This window comes from Marmota monax, unplaced genomic scaffold (genome assembly GCF_021218885.2).
Source record: "Marmota monax isolate L192 unplaced genomic scaffold, Marmota_monax_Labrador192_F-V1.1 WCK01_AAM20220418_F8-fsc00059, whole genome shotgun sequence".
Taxonomy (NCBI): Eukaryota; Metazoa; Chordata; class Mammalia; order Rodentia; family Sciuridae; genus Marmota; species Marmota monax.
The window spans coordinates 7,118,898-7,140,666 of record NW_026693595.1 but is presented as its reverse complement, the minus strand read 5'-3'; the positions used below and the strand labels follow the sequence as shown (position 1 = coordinate 7,140,666).

The following is a 21,769-nucleotide window of genomic DNA, read 5'->3' as shown; positions in this document are numbered from 1 at the left end:
TGTTGCACATTAGTGATTTTCTATTATAATTAGTGATTTTCTTATTATAATAAGTGTAGCACAAGATGATTTATTTCTTTCCCATATGAAAAAACTAACATTGCTGGGTGCAGTGGTGCATGACTGTAATTTCAGCGCCTTGATAGGCTGAGGCAGGAGGATTGCCAGTTCAAAACCAGTGCTAGCAAAAGTGAGGTGCTAAGCAACTCAGCAAGACCCTGTCTATAAATAAAATACAAAATAGGGCTGGGGATGTGGCTCAGTGGTCCAGTGCCCCTGAGTTCAATTGCTAGTAACACCCCCCCACCTCAAAAAAAAAAAAACTAACACCAAGGCTTGTGTGAAATTAATGCCACAAGTTAGATGTGTCCCAACTTGTAGTCTCAAGGAACCTTTGTACATGGTTAAGATTACAAAATTTACTTTTTGTAAATTTTTTTACCATTGGAATGACTGGTGCTGCACCAATCCCATTTGTTTATCCATCTTCCAGTACTCTCTCAATAGTGTTTGGTGGAATCACTAGCAACTTAAGAAGTATAGGAATATAACAGTAAAATGATGGAGGGCCACTGTATCCAGTTAGTCCCCCTACATAGAAGTAGAACTTTCATTGATTATGCTATAATTACTCTGAGAGGTTTATGAGGAATCTGACAAAAGATATTTGTATATCAGAATACTTCAAAACTAAATTCATAAATTTAGAATTACTACTTTGTTGTTCATATCATTTTACAGGAGGTATGGAAGTCCGAACTGTGGCTGCCAAAATTACTCTAAGAATCTTTCTGTGAAAGAAAAGGTACTATGCCAATTATTGCTGCTTCTTTATAAAGCTCAAAGTGGGGAAGCAAGCAGTCCTTCCACTTTTATCACTATCATCATAGGACACAATGCCATTGTACTTACTCCTCAGGGTGTAATCTAACTTGAAGTTGATGCCCAATCTGATCATTTGGGATGAGTTACTAGTAGACAGGCACAATGACATTCAAAAAAACATATCCTTTCTTCTTCTTTTAACTAATACAGCATGAAAAGGAAAACTGGGTTTCCACCATGAGGGAAATGGTGATATGTGGTAAATGTAGACCAATGACAAAAAGGTTACCATATTACTAAATTCAATTGGGCTGTATGTTATCCTAAATCTATTATTGCTGTTAATCTTTCATTTCAAGAAGCATGCCATTAAGCAAAGTGATTTTCCAGGAAGCATTTTGCTAATACCAATTTTTGTCAAACTTAGATAATTCACTTACTAATTCAAATTAAGACTGTCATTAGTAAGCTAGTTTCCTTCCCTAAGGCATTAGTGCAAAAACACTACCTCAATTTTAAATTTTGTTTCTGGTGCTTTGACATGAATGATGCAAAATAAACTCCATATTCTGTTTCCTACTCAAAATATACAATGCTAATTGTATTATTGAAAGTACAATCTAGGGTGGGGGTTGTAGTTCAGTGGTGGAGCACTTGCTTCAAATGTGTGAGCCTCTGGGTTCGATCCCCAGCACCACATAAAAATAAATAAATAAAATAAAGGTATTGTGTCCATCTACAACTTAAAAACATTTTTTTTAAAAAAGTATAATCCAATAGTCAAGGGACAAAGGAATCAAGTCCTTCCCCACAAAACACTCTTGAAATATTTAAAATCTGAGTAAATGTATCCAATAAATACTTTATAGAGTCTATCTACGTATTATACAGTGTTAAGTAACCCTACTACTCTGGTTCATAGCATACAGACCTGAGACTTAGAAAACAAAGGATGTAACACTAAACTGAGTTAGTTCCTTACTTTGTACCTTCATTTGAAATGCATGGGGAAAAGCATAAATAGTCATGACAATTAGTCATTGTTAATGCAATTTAAAGACAACTATGGAAATTTCTCTAATTTCTAATGTTTCTTTTACGTTCTAGACATGGTAACATTTAAATTTCTTTCTACAAATATAGGTAATCAAATCACTGGTTTCACTTAAGATAACAGTTCATACCACTACCTTCTTAACCAACATCAAAGCAATTTAACTAGGCAGTATGGTGGGCTAAATCAAAGTGTAAAGCATCAACTACCAGAAGTAAAAATAAAATCACATCTAACACATTTTAGGAGATGAAAAATTTACTTAGAAATTGCAGATATTTAGCAAAGATAAGACAAACACTATTTTCCATATTCTACAGAAATACAATAATTTGTAGCTGCTTGGTACATGGTCACATGTTATAAATAAATCTAATGGAAAAAAGAATGGCTCATTCTACTTCTCTGCCATTTATCATAAATAAGTGTACCAGTGAGATACTGGAAGACCACTGCATAGAAAGAATCCTAGGGCTGTTTGTTAATATACATCATTATACATTAAGAATAATACAAAACCAAAATAGGTGCAAATACACAATTAACATGCAATTTAAGGTATTATTTTGAAGAAACAAGACAGAATTTAGTGACTACAACTGAAAAATGTGTTGTTATAATCAGTACATCATTGCATCTTACATGGCATAGAATTTCTTTCTCCTTAAATAACACCTGGCAAATTGGAATCGACTGATCATATTTTGAGAGCAAATTTTAAATGAAGATGAAGGAAAACAAGTGGACAATTCTAGTAGACATTTTTCTAAATTATTTTGAAGTACCATAATTTTATGTCTGCCTCATCATCTCTGAATTTAAAATAGTCACACTTTGTACCATGTACATATGAATTGTCCAATAAAATACCCTTTAGCCACACATGACTTGAGAACTTGAAACATGGTTAGTCAGAACTGAGATGTAGTGACTGTAAATTACACACTGAGATTTGAAGACTTAGTATAGAAAAAAAAAAGGTAAGATATTTCATTAATAATTTTTACAGTGATTATATGTTGAAATGGTAATTTTTTTAATAGCTGGGTTAAATAAAATATATTATTAAAGTTTATTTCACCTCTTTCAACTGACTACAAGGAAATTAAAAATTACTTTGTGGCTCATATCTCTTTCCTTTTTTAAAAAAAGTCTATATTTATTTTTTTAGTTATAGTTGGACACAATACCTTTATTTTATTCATTTATTTTTATGTGGTGCTGAGGATCAACGCAGCACCTAGCACGTGGTAGGTGAGCGCTTTACTGCTGAGCCACAACCCCAGCCCACATATTATATTTCTATTGAAGAGTTCAAGTATATATAATCTATGATCATTATACTAGCCTTAAGTACTCTGTGGTACTAATTCCCAAAACAGTGAAAGCACACTCTGCACATACCTTACTGCAAATCTCATCCTTATCCCTCTGTAAGGTATACATTTTAAGTGTAAAAAGAATTCACAAAATATTTAAGCCTTAAACAAAAGTCAATTAGTATATGGTAGGAACAAAAGAAACTTCAATATAGACTGCTCTATGGGGGAAAATGGATTAAGAAACACAGCAGTGCAATCAGTGAAGACAATTAGTATCTTCAGTAAAGTTAGCCAAACTAATCTTTAATGCCCAGGATCTGACTCTGTACCACAGAGCATATATGTAACTTGTCCATGTGAACATAAATTACAAGAAAAAAACAATATTGACGTCAATTTATGGAAATATTCTTTTTGGGAAATCTACAAGCACTGTGATATTAACATGCACGATGTATTCTAATAGCAGAATATAGTATCTAAGATCTTTCCCTTAAATTACAGTCCCTCAGTGTTAAACCAGGCAAGTGACTAGTGTATAAGGAACTTGGGTTAAAAAAAAAATTAGAAGCTATTAAAAAAAATTACTACTTTTAAATTTTTTTTCCTTCCTCTCCTATTGTAGTAGAGTGTATAAATATTTGGCATACTTATAATACCTCATATTTTTTCCAACTTAAAGACATTAAGTTAATCTAGTATACATTCCATTTTTCTCCTAGAACAAGAAAACCCAAAATATAATACTGACACGGTCACTTCAGTCAGAAGCCAGCATCATAGTCATGCATTAAGAATCTCACCAAACATCAATGCCTAACTACTCTTGTACTATACATTTGTTTCCTCATAGTTCAGGTAGGAATGTTTGTTTCAAAAATTTTAATGTTTTTTTACATCAGGTGAACTCTGACAAAAATGCTCTGAAAGCCACAATAAACATAGTGAAACTACTATATTATTCATAAAAATTTCCTCCTCATGTCAAAGATGTTTAAGTAGGAGTTATTTAGCATAAATTTCTATTTTACCATTACCACTTTTAAGATATTGGAATGAAACTAAAATTTAAGGAGAAATAAAACTAATCCAGATAGTACTATATATACCAATATATAAAATGATTACAGAAGACTACAGTAGTTCTCCTTAGAGTCCAGCTACCTATTTTTTTAATCAATTAATGTGCCTCAGATATTATCTAATCTTTTTACATCTCCTGTCTTCAGACCATGTTCTATATAAACAATATTTATTACAAATCACTAACTCTAGCCTAAATAAGCTTAATAATTAATGTGAAATGATACAATTTTTCAGTTTCACACATATATTATTTTAAATATATACTTCTCAATGAAAAGATAACGCTGGTTTCCTTGCTGAAAGCTCATTGTTAGTATGACAGACTAATAATCAACTAGGTGTTTATTGAGCACTTACTTCGATTGCACTCAGTCTAGGCCCATTCTTTAACTAATAGTATAAAATACCTCCTTCAAAAGCATGACATTTGATGAGGGAGGACAACATATGAACATTTCTGGTAGAATGCTGCTTGAGGCAATATTTAGTTACATAAAATGGTACATCCCTATGACCCAAAACAGAATGAAAAGTCTCAATGCATTACCACCTTATAAAGATAAATAAATAATCTACTGTGTGCTGCATAGTACTTTGAGGAAACTGATTACCAGATATGAAATTAAGGCCGATTTCCCTAAAAGTATGAGAGGAAAAAACAGAATGTCTTAATTTGTAGAGCATCAAAGACTTAACATAAACAGTTTACCCAAACAAATATCTGGTTAATTAGGGCAAATGGGCACTTGTTTTGTTAGATTTCCAGCTTTGCTGGAGGGAGTTGGTCTAATTTTAAAAAGTGCCTGAAATAGTAGCATTTAAGCAAATACAAAAATAACAATTCTTTGGATAAAATTCTTTGTAAAAGCCACCATATAAATTCAAGCTACAAATCCTTCATATACATGTACATCTGTATACACACATAGATAATCTCAAAAGTATCTAAACCTCACTTGCAATGGTGTACAACTGTTATATTTATCTTATATATTTGAATATGATTATGTATTCACGCAAACTGGTGTATTTTACCAAAAGCTAACAATGTGGACAATAAGACTGCTATGAGCTAGTTTTACCGCTCGAGCCTTTACCAGTTATTGAATTCCCTTATTGAATTCCCATAACATTTTAGGTATTATGCAATGTATTGAACATGCATAGGTTCTGCACATAAAACATTCTCAAGGAAACAGATGTCTTAGAGAGCAAAGTAGTCATGGTTTTGAAAGCCAACAGTAATCATTTTCCTCAACAGAATTTCTAAAAATTGAGAATGATGTCAGTTAATGCAAAATAGTCTCCCCCACCTCCTCAAACATGAAAATATAATTCAGAAATCATTTCTACAGAAGACATATATTAAAAAATGTTCATAACACAGCCACAGGAACTAAAGCAGAGAGATGAATTGAGGCAGTCACAGAGCATCTACTAGCTATTGCATTGGTAGTGATTTATAAAAAATACTATATATACTAAACCTTTAAGAGCTAGTAATATATTTATCCTTTTTTATTTGCCACTGAATAAAAAAAGTATATCCTAAATTGAACTAAATCTTCTATGCCCTGAGGATCAACAATAGACTAATATAAGAAAAATCAGAGTTAGCTTTATGGATATTATTATCCAGAAAGTCCAAACTACATATAGCTAATATTCTTGGAAGCATGTTTTACCAGCAGACTAAGCTGGTTTGGTGGGTTTTTTGTTTTGTTTTTTTCAGCAGAGAGTTTGGTTTTACAGTGTTAACATGGCCTGGTAAGAGTAGAGAAGTCTTAAGTTGGGAGCCTGAGATTTCCTTCTGATCCCAGATCCACAATGGATACACTGGTTTTCTGACTCTACTCTGAACATAGCATACTGCTGCCTATAGAATATATTATTGAAAAATTCTCTATAAAGCACTTTGAAAGCTTAATTATATATTTTTCTGAAATTATGAGGAATTATTTGCTATCATGAAATGTGAAATTCCTACTCCCCAAAACAAATATATAAATGACACATTTTAAATTTCATCTTAGAATTTACTTCCTTTCTTCTTATATGTGACAAAAAAAAATCCTACTTTTCCCCTTCAACTATCCTACATTAGGCCTGAACGTGGATGGGAAAGAAGGTCCTTAGAGTAAGGCAGAGGATTCATTTAGGACAATCATCTGGCATTTATTTTAGGGAGGGGTTCCAGCTTCCCTTTGGACTCAGTCTGCACAGATTTCAGGCTGTCTCAAATTGTGCACACATAAACCTCTGAATGCAATGCATGTAATCCCCAAAATGTTAGTTGCTTTGCAGAAAGAACTAATTCTTTATAGGGTGCTTAAAAATGAGAACTAATGAGGGCTGAGGACATAGCTCAGTTGGTACAGTGCTTGCCTTGCATGCACAAGGCCCTGGGTTCAATCCCCAACACCACAAAATGAAAAAAAAAAAAAAAATTGAATACGGATTTGGGGGGAAAAAAGAGAACTAATGAAATAGAAATAAAGGACTCTACTTTCTTGTATCAGTATCTCATCAAAGGATAAGATAGGACCAGGTCTAACAAAGGGAATAAATAAAATCATGAGTCATATTCAGCTGTTTTATGTTCTTGTTTTCTATCTAAATATTAGAGTTTAAAGTAACATGATCCTGCTCCAACCCCAAGTAAGAAAGGCACTCAAATTAACACAGTATGTACAGTTGTTTTTAAAAAGACACTGTGTGACAGAAAGTAGAATTCTTAGGGTTGATTTTTCTTGCTCTCTGCCTTTATGATACTGAATTTGCCTAAACTTTCCAGTGCCTCAACACAGATCTCAAATAAATAGGAGATCATTATAGAGCATAGGGAGGCAGCAGCACATAGAATGCTAGAGTTTGCAGGTCTGTTTGAGGAATTCATTCAAAAGACAAAAGATTAAGTTGTTATAATGTTGTTCAAAAATTTTAGCATACTTTAAATATCTTACTTTTAATATATAATTTTCTAGTAAAAAAATAACAGTAAACTTAAAACAGCTTTTTACACTGCCACCCCCCCCCCCCAATCATGTGCTACTTTCTTTTGCAACTAGATCTTCAGCATCTTCTATAATTCAGGGGTGCTAAGGTAGAGATTGTTGTATAGCAAGTGGTGGTTCTACTCCTAAATTGCATTTAGCCATGTCATAGACCATGTGATGCTATATGAGAGAAAATTATAATTATGTTTGCAGCAATATTACAAGTTCTTTTTACACATATACTCACTCATTCACCAAGTACAAACTGGTATGAACTGAACATATCAAAACCACAAAAATATATATGCTTTCTTATAGACTGCTGCATAAAAATCCAAAAACTTTTGTTTCCACATGTCACCAACCTCCTTATTTGAATATCTAAGTGTTCTTTAGTGACAACCTGTATACGTTTAATTCTACTAATTATTAATAAAGTGGAGTATGATCCCTAGCCTAGCACTGCTTAAAAAAAAAAAAAAGAAAGAAATTAATGAAGCTCTCAATTTAAATTAGAACTGTACTAGAAGAATTAAGAAGTGTGACTGAAAGTCTGGGCCTGGAGTTTCTAAAGAAATAATAGTAGATATTAATATTTATCAGATCCTTAAGCTTAACAACTATACAGATTTAGGAAATAACTAAAAGATTCACAGTTCAAATTAATGGGGAAAAAAGGAGAAGCATAAAACAACTATTCATGAAGATACAATAAACAAGTCATTGAAATCAAAGAATTTCTTCAGCTGTTCTCAAATGGTTCAAGCTTTGTGTATGTGTCCTTAAATAAGTAAACAGAAAGTAGTATCCTTAATGCAAGTGGGTTTCTATAAATGTTTAATGTAGATTAAGGTATAGCTCACTGATAATTCTAGAGCTGCATTTCTTGGCTTGAATTTAATGAGTTTAAACAAAGTAATGAAAAAAATAAATTTAAATTAACTTTTTCTATATGCAACAGCTCTCCCTAAGTATTATTCACAAACAATTAATTTCTCAATCATCACTCTATCCATCACTCATGACCAATCTTTTTCCTTCTTCAGTTAATCAATCATTCATTTAATAAGTAGTCAGTGAGCCCTCACAATGAGCAAGGCACACACAGTAGAGTCTGGAAATACTATATTACTGAAATAAGTCTACATTAAAAAGGCAGGGTGAAGAGTGTTATGAAGGTGTTAGTTACCTACTGCCTTTTGCTTGTCAGTAGTATTCTTGACCCACAGGATGATGAACTATTACTCTTTCAGTGAAAATGTGATGAAACACGTCAAATCTAAACTATCTTCCCCTTTTAAACAATGACATATTTGAAGAAAAATAAGGCTAACAAGCCCCTGAAAACAGACATACTTTTTCTACTGCATGAGCTCATTTAGGCAAAGACATATTATGCTAGTCAGTTTAAATGTCAAGCACTTAGGCGGGGGGGGGGGGGGGGGGGGGGGGCGGCACAACAAAAATAATCATATAGGGCAATTCTAAGTTTTCCTGTGAATGAACACTTGAAAAATGCAAATTTAAAATAAAGTAGCATACAAAAGTCACATACTGACAGTATCCTTTGGATGTTTGTATTCTCATTCTCTATTTAAAACTTTATTAAGAAAAGAAGACCAAGGTATATTAAAACACTACATGGCTTCAGAAAGTGGTGGGTTTGAGCAGTTAACAACAAAGATGACCAAGATACTGAGTGTAAGGTAAGTTTAACTAATGTTCTCAGGATATTATCTATACTCATGTCCTGATGTGTATTCACATCAAAGTAGTTGCACTCACATCAAAGAAGCCCTATTACTTAGGATACTAAAAATTATGCTTGAGATAACAGTGATACTGAGTAGTCCAGAATTTGGCAACATGTATTACTGGAATGTGCTGAACCTCCCATGTCATCTCTGTGTAGTTTCTACTCAACCCCTACAAGAGTTGAAAATCATAAATCTAATGAGTTTTATCCATTGAAATCTACATAGACCTTGAGGTATCTGATTCAAAATAAGCTCTGTACACAAAGGGCCATGGGATTAAGTTCATTATGGCAATTATTTTCTCTCCTAAAAATTATATAAAGTATAAAAAATGGTAATTTTTGCCCCAAGAGATAAGAGCAACATCTGTCTACTGGGGCCAGGCTAGATAATTTTCCTGGTGTTCTTACAAGTATATCATTCAATTTGACAGTTCACCGCTCAACAAAACCATGATGCCCAAATAAAGGACCTATTCCATTTCCCTTAAAATAGTACTTCTACCTCAAGTCCTGGCTATTCACAAGATTGAGACAGGAGAGGTTTGCCTTTCCCTACATCTTTCTCCCCACCTTACAGATTACTAAGCAAGTAAAAAGGAGAAGAGGCAAAGCATGGTGGTCATACTTATTTCTATAACTATTACTCACATTTGTATACACGTAGGACAAGAAACAGCTTCATCATTTGAGAAACTTTTAGAGGGGCAGTTTCTATTCATATTTCGTGTGTGTGTGTGTGTGTGTATTTAGATGGGAATGAAATTCACAGAAATAGAGAACATAAAATCTTCAGTAGGCATTCCTGAAATTTGAGGAAAATTATACACAAGTCAAAATGACAAAAAAAAATATGGAATGGAGTGGTGAAATAAAGAAAACAGTATACAGAAAAAAGAAATACATACCATTTACAAAGGAGAAAATATAATAAGAAAGTAGACATTAGCTGACTCTTTCCCTAGTCCCACTTCATCAACCTGAAAAACTCAGCCCTTGTTAGTGAAAATTAAGATACAGCATTAATGTAGATACTTTGGTACCTCATCCCTGATAAAATCCTGTATCAAAGTGTTCTGTTTTGTTTTTAAATAAAAACTGAAGAATTAATCTCCTGAACTATTCTTTCCTCCTGGCTTTTGCCAGTAAACTTTTCATAGTCCACAAAATTTTGTAGTTTATCCAGTATAATCTCAATAACTTAATTTTTTAAAAAGGAGTTTCTATGAATACATTTGTATGTATATTTCTCCCATTTTTCATGAATGATTTTGGAAAAGAAAAAGTAGTAATAACTAAAAATGGCATTCTGGGTTTTTAAAAAATTTATTTTATCAGGGCTGATATGACTGTTTTGGCATATACCAAATATGAGGTAAAAAACAACCTATCAAAGCTAGTAATAAAAATAATTTTCCAGTACTACACTTACATAAACTCTTAAATTAGATTCTGTTTTTAAATAATCATTTAAAAATGGATTACATTGGAAGCATTTTTTTAATATAAATTTCAATACTTCTGACTTTGGTTACATTTAGTCTATACTTTTGAGTAGAACATGCTAGAAAAAGAACTGATTTATATTTTCACATATCCAAACATCTAGCCATTTGATTCTGAAAATAAATTAAGTTCTTCTGCATCTGTATTAATGTTTCTAAGCTGAACTACAACAAAAAATTTTGATTTAAAAAATTTGCCTATATAGCAATCAAAATGAGGTGGGTGGATGTATATGTGACCCAATTATAAGAACTGAGTGAAAACCCCATGTATAGAAATATAAAGGATGAGGAGTTAAAAAGAAAAAATTTAAGACTCATTTTTTAGTAAGGAGCTACACAATTACTGTATCCCCAAAGGAATGCCAATTCTTAATAAAATAAATAAAATGTAAGGTTTCCTATGGACTTTTAACCTAAAGATGAGGAACACATTAGCCAATAATAGCAAACAGTTCATGCAACTATGTCAATAAGAAAGGAAAGCAATATTGCACTAAAAGGGGAACCTTACAGGATTAATCCACTTTCATTGACTCAGAGTGACCAGCCATTTCCTGTATGCTTTGGCATACCTGGCTTGCTCTATGTTCCGGCAAGTGGACAATACTTGATCAATGAACCTGTGCTCCATTTCTAGGCCCAAAGAATCTGGAGCTGGGGTCCGCTTCAGGCGTTTGGTTTCTTGGGAGTAGCCTTGCTTGCTTGAGTCATTCAATCCATCTACTTCCATTGCCTGAGACAGCCGAGGATCTGCTGGGATGAGGTGCAAATCACTCAAAGTCTCTCCAGGACTGTCTGCAGGTGGCAGCTGGGTCATGCTGTGAGGAAACTTACCATTTAAGTGATGTTGAAGGTAGAAAACATGCCGCCTATGATGGGGGAGGGGGAGGAAGAGAATAAAGAAAATCTCATGGCAAAGTTAAGCTTTTCAGGGGAAAAAAATTGTGATCATATCAACATGTATACGTGCTGAGTTTGTGGCCCACTTCATAACCCAAAGATAAACAGAGGAATTAGGAATTAGGAAAAATAGTTGACATGAAGTCTGGGTATTTGGACAAATATTGCAGATTACTTGTTTGTTTTGTGAGAAAGAACACTATTAAAAGTTTTTTCAATAAGCATTTACTGAATGATGACAACTTGAAGTTATTACTTTAACATGAAAATAGAAATAGGTCTTAGTTCAATCAATATCTGTTTTATATAATATCAATATTATATATAACCAAATAAAAAACTAATTTCGTTGATATCTTGGAAGACAAGAGATTCTAGAAATGGGGAATTAAAGGGTTCATCCAGAGGCTTATTCCATAGCCTTTATCCAATCCTTTTAATTAAAAGAACACATCTGCTGCAGTTGGTCTTATGATCTAGAAATCAACTGACCTATCTTGTAAATCCATCACTAGTCTTCAACATCCATATATAGTGGATCTGTGCTGAATTCTGAGAAAAACACTTTAAAAGATACAGTTTCTGTTCTTCCTCTAAGAAGAGCAGTTCTTGTGTCCTTAAAACATCACCTGGAACTATTTGTCAAAATGAAATCCCTGTTGCTAATCTCCAAACACCGATTTGGTGTAAGGGGGACATTTCTGGTAGACAATACGATAAACTACATGGCTTCTAAGTTGTTATATCTCAACAAATTAGTGAGAACTAGGAAAGGAAAGGAAAGGGAAGGGGCAGGGGAAGGGGAAGGGGAAGGGGAAGGGGCAGGGAAGGAAAGAAAAAAGGCGCTGGGGATGTGGCTCAGAGGCAAGGGGCTCATTTCCTAGTACCAAACACATAAGTAAAAGATAATTCTCTATTCATGAATGTGCCAAAAAGGAGAGATTGTCTTCTGAGTAGGTTGAGCATAGACTAGCAGGTGTCCATCTCCTCAAACAGCCTAAAACTAGACTGGACAAGAGTAAGGGCAGATCTCAGTAATTTTATTAATATGCCAACTTTTAAAAACCTACCTCCTGACTAACACAAGCAAGTCTTATATTCTGTTTCACACCTTTCTACTAGTCTTTCTCTGTATCCCAAGAGAAATTCTTTAAATTTTTTAAAATTTAAATAAACAAAAAGCATCAAGATATTACACTTCGTTAATTTTGTAGATCATTAGGGTAAAAAAATAATAAAACTTACTTTTTTCCCCTCAGGGTTTAATCAATAGTTTCAACTCTGACTTATGCATCAAAATTGATTAAAAAAAAATCACAGGGTTTAAACAACAAAACAAGCCTTGAGCTTGTGATCCTTATACCTCAGCCTCCTGATTCACTGTGATTGCGGGCATGCACCATCAAGCCCAGCTGAAAATTCTTTTTTCCTCTTAAAATTAAGACACCCTTATTCTACGTTTTCAAGAGAAGGTAGATTGGGACTTGAGATTGTTTTGATATTGAAGGTTTTTGTTCTATTTTGTATTTGTTTAGGCATATTAATGGCAAAAAAATAACAAAATTCCATCTCAGATATGCTAAATATCACAGTCTCCAAAGAGGGAGTCCACAAACTTCTATTTGTCTTGTTTTCCTTTTATTTTGGAAGTAACACAGATTATTCTGTTGCAAAGTAAAGGCTGACTACTACTGTCCTAAGCCATAGGCAAAAAACTGCACCAGAAACTTCATGTTAATAATAATGATATGGTAACATAAACCCTTTCTTACTCACATAGGCAAAGCTCCAAAATCAGATGCCTATGAATACCTAAACAGGCAGAAGTCAGATTTAACACCTTCTGCAGCTCTCATCAAGACATGCCAATTTCATGTAGGAAATGGGTTTTTCTCTTCTCTTACCTATGACACCAAAGGGTTTCATGTCCTGGGTAGGAATCAATAAGATCTGTGCTGAATTCCACTTCTTCTTCTAGGAGATGAGGAAGATTTATCCTTGGTTCCTCTGTTGAAGCAGCTGCTTCTTCATCTTTTGGAAGAACTAGGGCTGGTTCATTTCTCAAAGTGTTTTTCTCCAATACAGAACTGTCTGTCACAGTTTGACTCATCAAAGATTTTAACAAAAACTGGCGGTAGTGAAATCCACTGTGGTCTGAAACATGCATGGATGCCCAATGTTTAGTAGAAGATAGTTCATCAAGAAGAATCTTGAAGGAAGAAAAAAGAAAAGTGAGAAGAGGAATTTTCTAAGGATTTTACTTCTCTATTAGCACCTCTAATTTCTCTTTGATTTTTTTTTAAACAATACCATTCTCACCAATATTTTGTACACCTTGTCTACACAGTGCTGTCGTTTAGAAGTTTAATGCATGCTGGTTTCTCTCTTCCCTTATAAAGTTACAGGAATTTGTTTTAAAACCACAGAACCAAAAGACCTGTCTTTCTTTCCCTTGACTATTCACATTCTGATGGGCACATGGAGAGAAAAGCCAAATTTTAAAATAATGTCAAACATTAAAACAGTCACTTACAAGTAATGTTAACATAGAAGGAAAATATAAATGCAGGTTAATTTGATTAAACTTTATTTTATTTAATATGCATTATATCTAACATGAAAATATACTATATCTGTTCAATTATAGATTAAATATAATTATCTGTTTTTCTATTATCTATAAGTGTCATGGAGGCAAACAGTATAACTGTTTTGTTCACTACTTAATTCTAAGAGCTTAGTACAAAACCATGATGCACGAATATAGGATTTTGTAAGGGCTCATGACTATTTTTGTTTCCAACTCGCCATCAATGATAAATGAGGTTTTAAAGTGAATTAATAAATAAAATCCAGCAGTAAAATGTTCAAATCTTTGTATTACCAACCTTGTAAATTAAAGAATGACAGAAACCAAAGCAGCATTTGTGGGGCAGGGCGGGGTGGGGACAAGAAAGAAAAGGAAAGTAAGTTTTGGCACTGTCTTGAACAGGTAGTCCAAGAATTTTGAGCAATGAACAGAATTATCAAGGACTTACCACAGTCCATCAGGGGATTTTTAGACCAGCTAAAGAACACCAGATATACACTTGTCAACAGTAAATAATAGAAACAGCACGATGCCAAACGATGACTTTATCTGTTTGTCATAGGTCCCCAGCAAATACCTTCTCCTATACTATGTTCTCTTCTCCACTCCTCACACATCCCTTTCTTCCCTACAAGAAATCTTTCCCTGTTCTGAACTTCCAAAGTACTTTTATAACCCAGCATGCACATTAAAAAATTCTTTGCATGTCTTCATTCACACTAAATTCTGAAGGTGCTTTATCTGTTTTTAAACTCTGTAAGATGCTTATTCATTTCTAATTGATATGTCCATTACCTCATACCCACTGTCATCAGAGTGGATATATAAATATTTTATGAATGAATGAATGAACAATTTAATAAAAGAGATGACAAGTACAAAGGAGTAAGATTACTTCCAAGTAGGACATTCATGGTTTATCAATGATGTGTTTTAAATATTTTCTCTAAGCTCTAATGAGTTTATTAATCACCATCTAAATTTATTACAGAGGTGATAGCTGGCGAGTCTCTGAGAAACAAGATATTTTTTATTTCAAAAAGTAAGCAAAAATAGTACCAGATGAACTTCTACCAGGAAAATTAATTTTAAGGTCATTACATTTTTTTGAAGAATCAGTCTGTAGGACATTAAGCTAAAACACAGCAGCTTTTTACTTTTTAGCCTGGCATCTTAATATGGATTGAAAAGAGTACTCCACTTCATGAAAATCCTTTAGATCATTTCTTATAGAATATTTCTATGTTAAAAAATGCAACTGTTTGATTTTGAGGCAAAAATACCATATATAAAAGGTTTTCAAAAAGATTAATATTTTAAAAAAAATTTTTTAGTTGTCAATGGACCTTTATTAGTTTATTTATATGCAGTGCTGAGAATCAAACCCTGTGCCTCACACATACTAGAAAAGTGTTCTCCCACTGAGCTACAACCCCAGCCCCAAGATTAATTTCTTAAAAACAAAAACAAACAAACAAAAAACAACCTTACACTGTTTAAGGGAAAAAAAAAAAAAAAAACCTACCATATTCTTTTCCTTAAGATATATAAGGATGCATTATTAATCCAAAGAACAGACTTTAATGAGAACATTGGGTCATTTTCTTATCAGAAGAAATGGTATAAAGGCAATAACCAAAAATAAATGAACTACTTTTAAAAGATCTTGAAGACATATAAACATATGGATTAAATCTAAGATATTGACAAAATGAATGCCTTTATATGATAAACCTTAAATGCACATATTCTTTTCTAACCTCCACATTAAAAAATGAGTAAGTAAATAAAATAAAACTAAAGTAGGCCTATGAATTAGACGAATAACAGTTTTAAAATGAAAGATTACAGAAAATAAAAATGTCATCAATCTTGTAAATTTTTTAACAATGGTTTTCATTCTAATTATAAAATTGATAATGATTATTATAGAAAATTTAAATAATAAAAATTATTTTTAAAAAATTACCTATTATCCTATGGGCCATAAATTACTACTCTTAAAACTTTGATATATAACCAATCTTTCAGGTTTTTTTTTTCCCTATTCACGCTTTTACAAAGAGGTTTTTTTTTTTTTTTTTTTAAAGAGTTAACGGTTACATATAGTAGTTGGGTTCATCCTAACAAACTCATACATGCATGGAAATCGACTGCAGTTCATTATCACTCAAAGAGTTTATTTATTTATTTATTTATGTTTAAGATTTATTTATTTATTCTAATTTGTTACAGCAGAATCATTTCAATTCATAGTACAAATACAGAGCACAGTTTTTCATGTCTCTGGTTGTTAACAAATCAGTCACACCATTCTTAAATTTTATTTTTAACACAAACTCAGGATATTATTTTGTACTGAGTTTATTCCACTTCTCATGACATTAAATACTATTCTATAACAATTTTAACTCTTGCATAATGTTTACCCTAAAGATCAGCACAATTTAACTATTCCCTTATTTATTTCTACTCTTACATGAGTACCAATCTTATATATAAATCCATGTGCATATCTAATTATTTAGGATAAATTTCTACAAGTATACTAGCTGGAACAGAGAACAACCGTGTAATAGTTATTATAATATATATGATATATACTAATATATTGTGTATTATTAATATTATATAGTATTAATAATACACTAATATATAATGTCAAAGTACCCTCTAAAAAGGCTATATAATTTATATTTCTATTTGAAGAACATTAATGCCTAGATCCTAAATTTTTCATCAATACTTTAATCTTCACTAACTTAGTAAAAAAAAAGTTTCATTTTAGCTTACATTTCTTTAGTTATCATAAAGGCTAAATATTTTTGTATGCTTATTTTCCCTTTGATTCTTCTTTATGAAATACCTATTTTGCCTAATTCTCTTCATTTATGAGTTACCTAACTTTATATTTGTAATAGTCATGTTTTACAGTTTTCTGAGATATTTATATATTAAAGAGATATTAAGTCTCAATTTGTCACTTTTTTTGGTCAATATCTTATTGCAATTAATTTTTTAATCCTTTTCCACCACCAGGTTTACTGAGATACAGCTGGCAAATAAAAACTGTTATATATTTATGGTGTACAACATAATGTTTTATGTATGTACTGTGAAATGACTACCATGATCAAGCTAATTAACTTATCTATCACCTCACATATTTGTCATGGTTAGAACACTAAAGACCTATTATTAGCAATTTTTAAATATATTATCTCCAAAACTTATTTATCCTAACTGAAACTTTGTACCTTTGACCAGCAACTCCCTATTCTTTTCCCCACCCCAACTCCTACAACTATCACTCTACTTTTTTGTTTCTATGAGTTCAACTTTTTAAAATTCCACATACAAGTGATATCATGAAGTATTTGCCTGGTTCACTTGCACATAGCTTATGTAGTATGAGGTAAAAACCCAATTATTTTCTACAAAGTAAGTTTTTATCAACAAACTGGATAAAGACTCTTTAATTAAGAGAAATGCCATAGTCATCATCGATGAAATCTGTACATAGTATGCAATGGGGTTTGTTTCTGGGCTTGGTATCCTTTCCATTACTGAGTTTCTGAAATAGTACCATATTTTAATTATTTAAACATTTAAACATCTGATGGTATAGTGTTCTTCTTTTATTCAACAATTTATTTCTTAAGATTTATTCTTTCTAATGAACTCTGAAGTCAATTTTTTAAGTTAAAAAATAAATCAGTAACCACTTGAATCAAAGTGTGGAATATGATATGTCAAGAAATTTGTAATGTTTTGAACAACCCACAATAAAAAATAAATCAGTGGTTTTTAGTATACTTGGAGTTGTACAGCTGTCACCACTATCTAATGTAAACCATTTTCATCACATCCCCAAAAGCAAACCCCAAACCAAACCAAACCAAAAAATCCCATTCGTATTAGCAATGGGTCATTCCCCCAGTCTCTCCTTCCTAGTGTCTGACACTCGATAATCTGCTTTGCAGATTCTGATCATACAAATGTTCCAAACACTTACAAGTGTTTATTATCTCATTCAATGCTTAATAGATTAAAATTATATGAAGTGCCCCACATATTTAGCTTATGACCTTAATCTACTATGAATATCTATCTTTATATAATTATCTAAGTACTATGTTTAGGAGCAATAAAATATTCTAATCTGTGATAAACTGTAATGTACCTAGTCCCTCAATTTTTGAGAATTAGTTTTTCAAGTTTTTAACCATTATAAATGCTACTTTTATATATCAGACCTTTATATTTAATATAATGGCCAATGTTTATTGGGCTCTTAGTAAGAGCCACTTCATGTGAATCTGTCCATTCAATGTGCATCAGTGGATGAGACAGGAAAAGGAAGCCAAAAGTTAAAAGACAGTCTAACTTCCTCAAGGTTACAGAGCAAACTGGAGGTAGAGTCAGGATGCAAGTTAGCCTGCATGAACACAGAATGTAACCTTTTATCATTACACAATACCACATCCCTATTATTTATTTATGATGAATTCCTGGAAGCAGGACTGTTTAAGATAACAATTTTACAATGTTTATTTTCATACTCATATCATACAGGATACTAGCACTTTAAAAAGTCATTTTCAATTTTCTAATTAAAAAAATGCCAGTTTATTTTCATGTATTTTAAGTTGCTCTAGATTACTAATACTTTTGATATTGCTTCCTCTAGTAGACAAAGCATAGCAGAACATGTTATCCTAGCTGGGTCCAATGGCTTGTAACAACAGAAAAGGGATTTTGAAAACTCAGCACTCTTTTCTAAAAACAATGAGAACAAAAGATGCTGCAGTGGTGGCAGTGACAGGAAGAACGGCAGGCTCCCACACCTCCCAAGGTAGGTCAAGGAAGGCTGACAACATGTGAGCCTATGAGTAAATCCAGGCAGCTCAGCCAGAGTCCACTAATAAGCTGTCATCTTTAACATATGATGGTCTCAAGTAACAAAAATTGTGTCTTGGTCCCTTATTCCTGATTTTATGAAACGCTACTTGAAAAGGTCTACAACATGGCGGGCGGGAGTGTTTCCAAAGACCTCTAAGCTCACCTGGAGTCTGGACCCAAACTGGACCCACAAACCTCCGCTCTATCCTCCACTCCTACTCTCCCCATTATCAAACTGTGGAGTTGAGATAAACAGCTCTAAAGCACTTCATAACACTGACAACACATCAAAGAACTTCTATGCATGCTTCCAGCCTCAGCTGTTTCCAAAGACCTAGACGAAGAGCCATTTCTCTGTTCTTACATGTATCCTGAGATTCCCCCAGTCCCTTCAAGTACATGCTGCTTTGTAAGTGTTGATTTGCTTCCTCAACCAGTTTCAATCTTTTGATAGAAAGTTCTTGTCTTTACTATCTCAATCAGTACACAGGAGAGTGGCTGGGGATGATGGGGGAGGGGGGTTGGCACGTTTTCATGAATAAATTACACTGAATTGATCAAGCAAACTGATAGCCAATTTTACCTAAATTTTTTATTCATGGGAGAGCAGATTTAAAAAACTAAAATTTAGTAAACCTCTCTGAGATGCCCAGTACTTTCCACAAATTAATTCAGGCAATAATTCTCAAAGTAACCCAGAGGCAGAGAGTAGACTCCTCATTTCAAAAGTAAAAACATTAAAGCCTCACTTTCCTATATATAGCTGGTAAGGGCAGAATTTGGACTCAGGCTGATGGGAGTCTAAGTTTTGATCTTTTTTCTACTCCAGCAGGTGGACTCCACTCCTGAAACTCATAGCCATATAAACTGAAAAGAAAAGGGATTCTCTTCCAAAACTGTTAGCTTAAAATCTCCTTAAAGTAAAAAATCTCCTATTTGTTCTGGAAGAATCTCTGGCTAGGAAATAAAATAGGGAATGAGAACATGCAAAATGAGATGTAAGAAGAAGGAGATCAGTACTCGAGATTCTTATGGCATTAAAATGCCATAAGAAAAAAAAGGAGGGAAAAATTGAGATGCTGTAATATATAAAAAGGAGCACAAGCGATACCTGGATTTCAGTGATGAATAATATATGGTACAACTGTGGCTAACTCTAAACTATTAAAATTCTCTGGAAACTTCCATCTCCTCATTTTAAAACTGAAATTAGGTTATGAGAGGTTCCAACCTCACACTGCATCCAAATAATTCTCTGAATCTGTGGATTCAACCTCATTCTGATTTTTAGGCCTGAAATAAGAACCTAGGAAACTTCAGATAATTTACAGGCTCTGTCAAATGTGGGAACACGTGGGTGGTATCTTCTGTACCCTCTCTTCTTCCCCAACTTCCAGGAGAGGATATTGGAAAAGATAGCCAGTTGATTCAGCACAGTGAGCATATAACTAGAGACTACCAAAAAATAGTTCCAAATTCTAAAAGGCTTAATAATCTTTTCTTGTTTCAGGACAAAGTGAGTGCTCAACCTTCCCTGAATGGTTTAGCCTCCCTTTGTCTACCAATGCACTAGCCTTACTGGTGCCCCAGAACCACACTAGTGGATAATGAAAACACTTCCATAATTGCCAGGTGTTCTCTAGGGGTATCAGCAGTCATAATCTGTTCATGCTACTGAACCATTACTTCCTCTACTCCTTTAGAGCTTTAAATTCTTTTGAGGAAGATTCAAAGGACAGGCTGATAGTCTGCCCACTGGGACTGAATAATAGCCCTACCTTGACATCTAGCTTGGCCAAGTGTTGTAACACCCAGATGCGATGAGACCAGGCATTATAATTGCTTGGATATCTCCCTGCTGCTTCACCACAGACTTCCATCTCTTCTTGTATTAGTCGCTGTGTCCTCTCTGAAGGGATTGTTTCCAAATTTCCTTTGGTCACAAAGGAAGGCAAGGAAGTTTCCTGAATTAGCTGTTGTAGCACCCATCGCCTGTTAAGGAAGCATTTGGGAAAAACAAGGAAAGAACATAAACCAGAGAGGAAAAAAGACAGTATTCTTTGTTCAGTGTTCTCTGCATTTATTTATTAATGCAAAATAGTCCTATCTATAAGCCTAATTTTGAGAGAAGTAAGAAGGGCTTGCTGTTTTGAAGACAATTAAATTTAGGAGTATGACTAAAACAGGACAAACAGGAAAGGAAATACTTTCTAAAACCTTAAAATCTGTCAAAAAAAGAATATCATCAGTTTTGAATGACAACTCCCAAATTCCATTTGACCAAGAAACTTAAAAGGAACTAGTCTGTGTATTTATGTGTAGTGGTGATGGTTATGGAGTATTAATTAATGGCTGGTAAATATTAGTAGCAGAGTCATGGTTCACATCTTCAATTACATGTGCATGCCTCACCCCTATGTATATTTGTGTGCAAATGAGAAGCTGCACCTGGAAAGCTTTCATTATGCAAAATTTCTATATTGCAGCATAAAATCTAGAAAGAATACAATATAATTTAAACCATCAGAAGATGTTTTAAAATGTCTTTATCCATAGATTTTTCCCTTTGTCTATTTAAGATCTGTACTAGCATACATTTAACCCAAAAGCTGTAAAAAGCATTTCTAACTACTTAATGCTTTTGGTTGTACAAACATTTTCCTCTTATGAAAGCATTCTTTTAGACTAAAAATTTCTGACCCAGAGGTACAGAAAATTGAATAAGAAAACTCAATTCATCGTGTTTAAATAATAGGTTTTGTTTAACAAAATTATTACTTCATTAAAAAACTAAAGACACCTAATAATTGATGAATGCATTTTTAATATT

The 21,769-nt window shown here is 33.2% G+C and overlaps 1 protein-coding gene across 3 annotated transcripts in view; it reads right to left on the bottom strand.

The window, feature by feature from the left end:
• Positions 1–2,119: 2,119 nt before the first annotated feature.
• The window catches only part of Ptar1 (protein prenyltransferase alpha subunit repeat containing 1), a 53,377-nt gene continuing 33,727 nt past the window's right edge, over positions 2,120–21,769 (bottom strand). Inside the window, exons 5-8 of one of the 3 annotated variants that reach the window (XM_046459438.2) lie at positions 20,718–20,931; positions 13,352–13,656; positions 11,382–11,416; positions 2,120–11,300 (exon numbers count right to left, since the gene is read on the bottom strand). In XM_046459438.2, coding sequence (XP_046315394.1) covers positions 11,074–11,300; positions 11,382–11,416; positions 13,352–13,656; positions 20,718–20,931 — 781 coding nt within the window. In that variant the 3' untranslated portion in view covers positions 2,120–11,073. Of the gene's footprint in view, positions 11,417–13,351; positions 13,657–20,717; positions 20,932–21,769 lie in introns of all 3 variants that reach the window. The other 2 variants (XM_046459439.2, XM_046459437.2) reach the window with 2 other exon arrangements.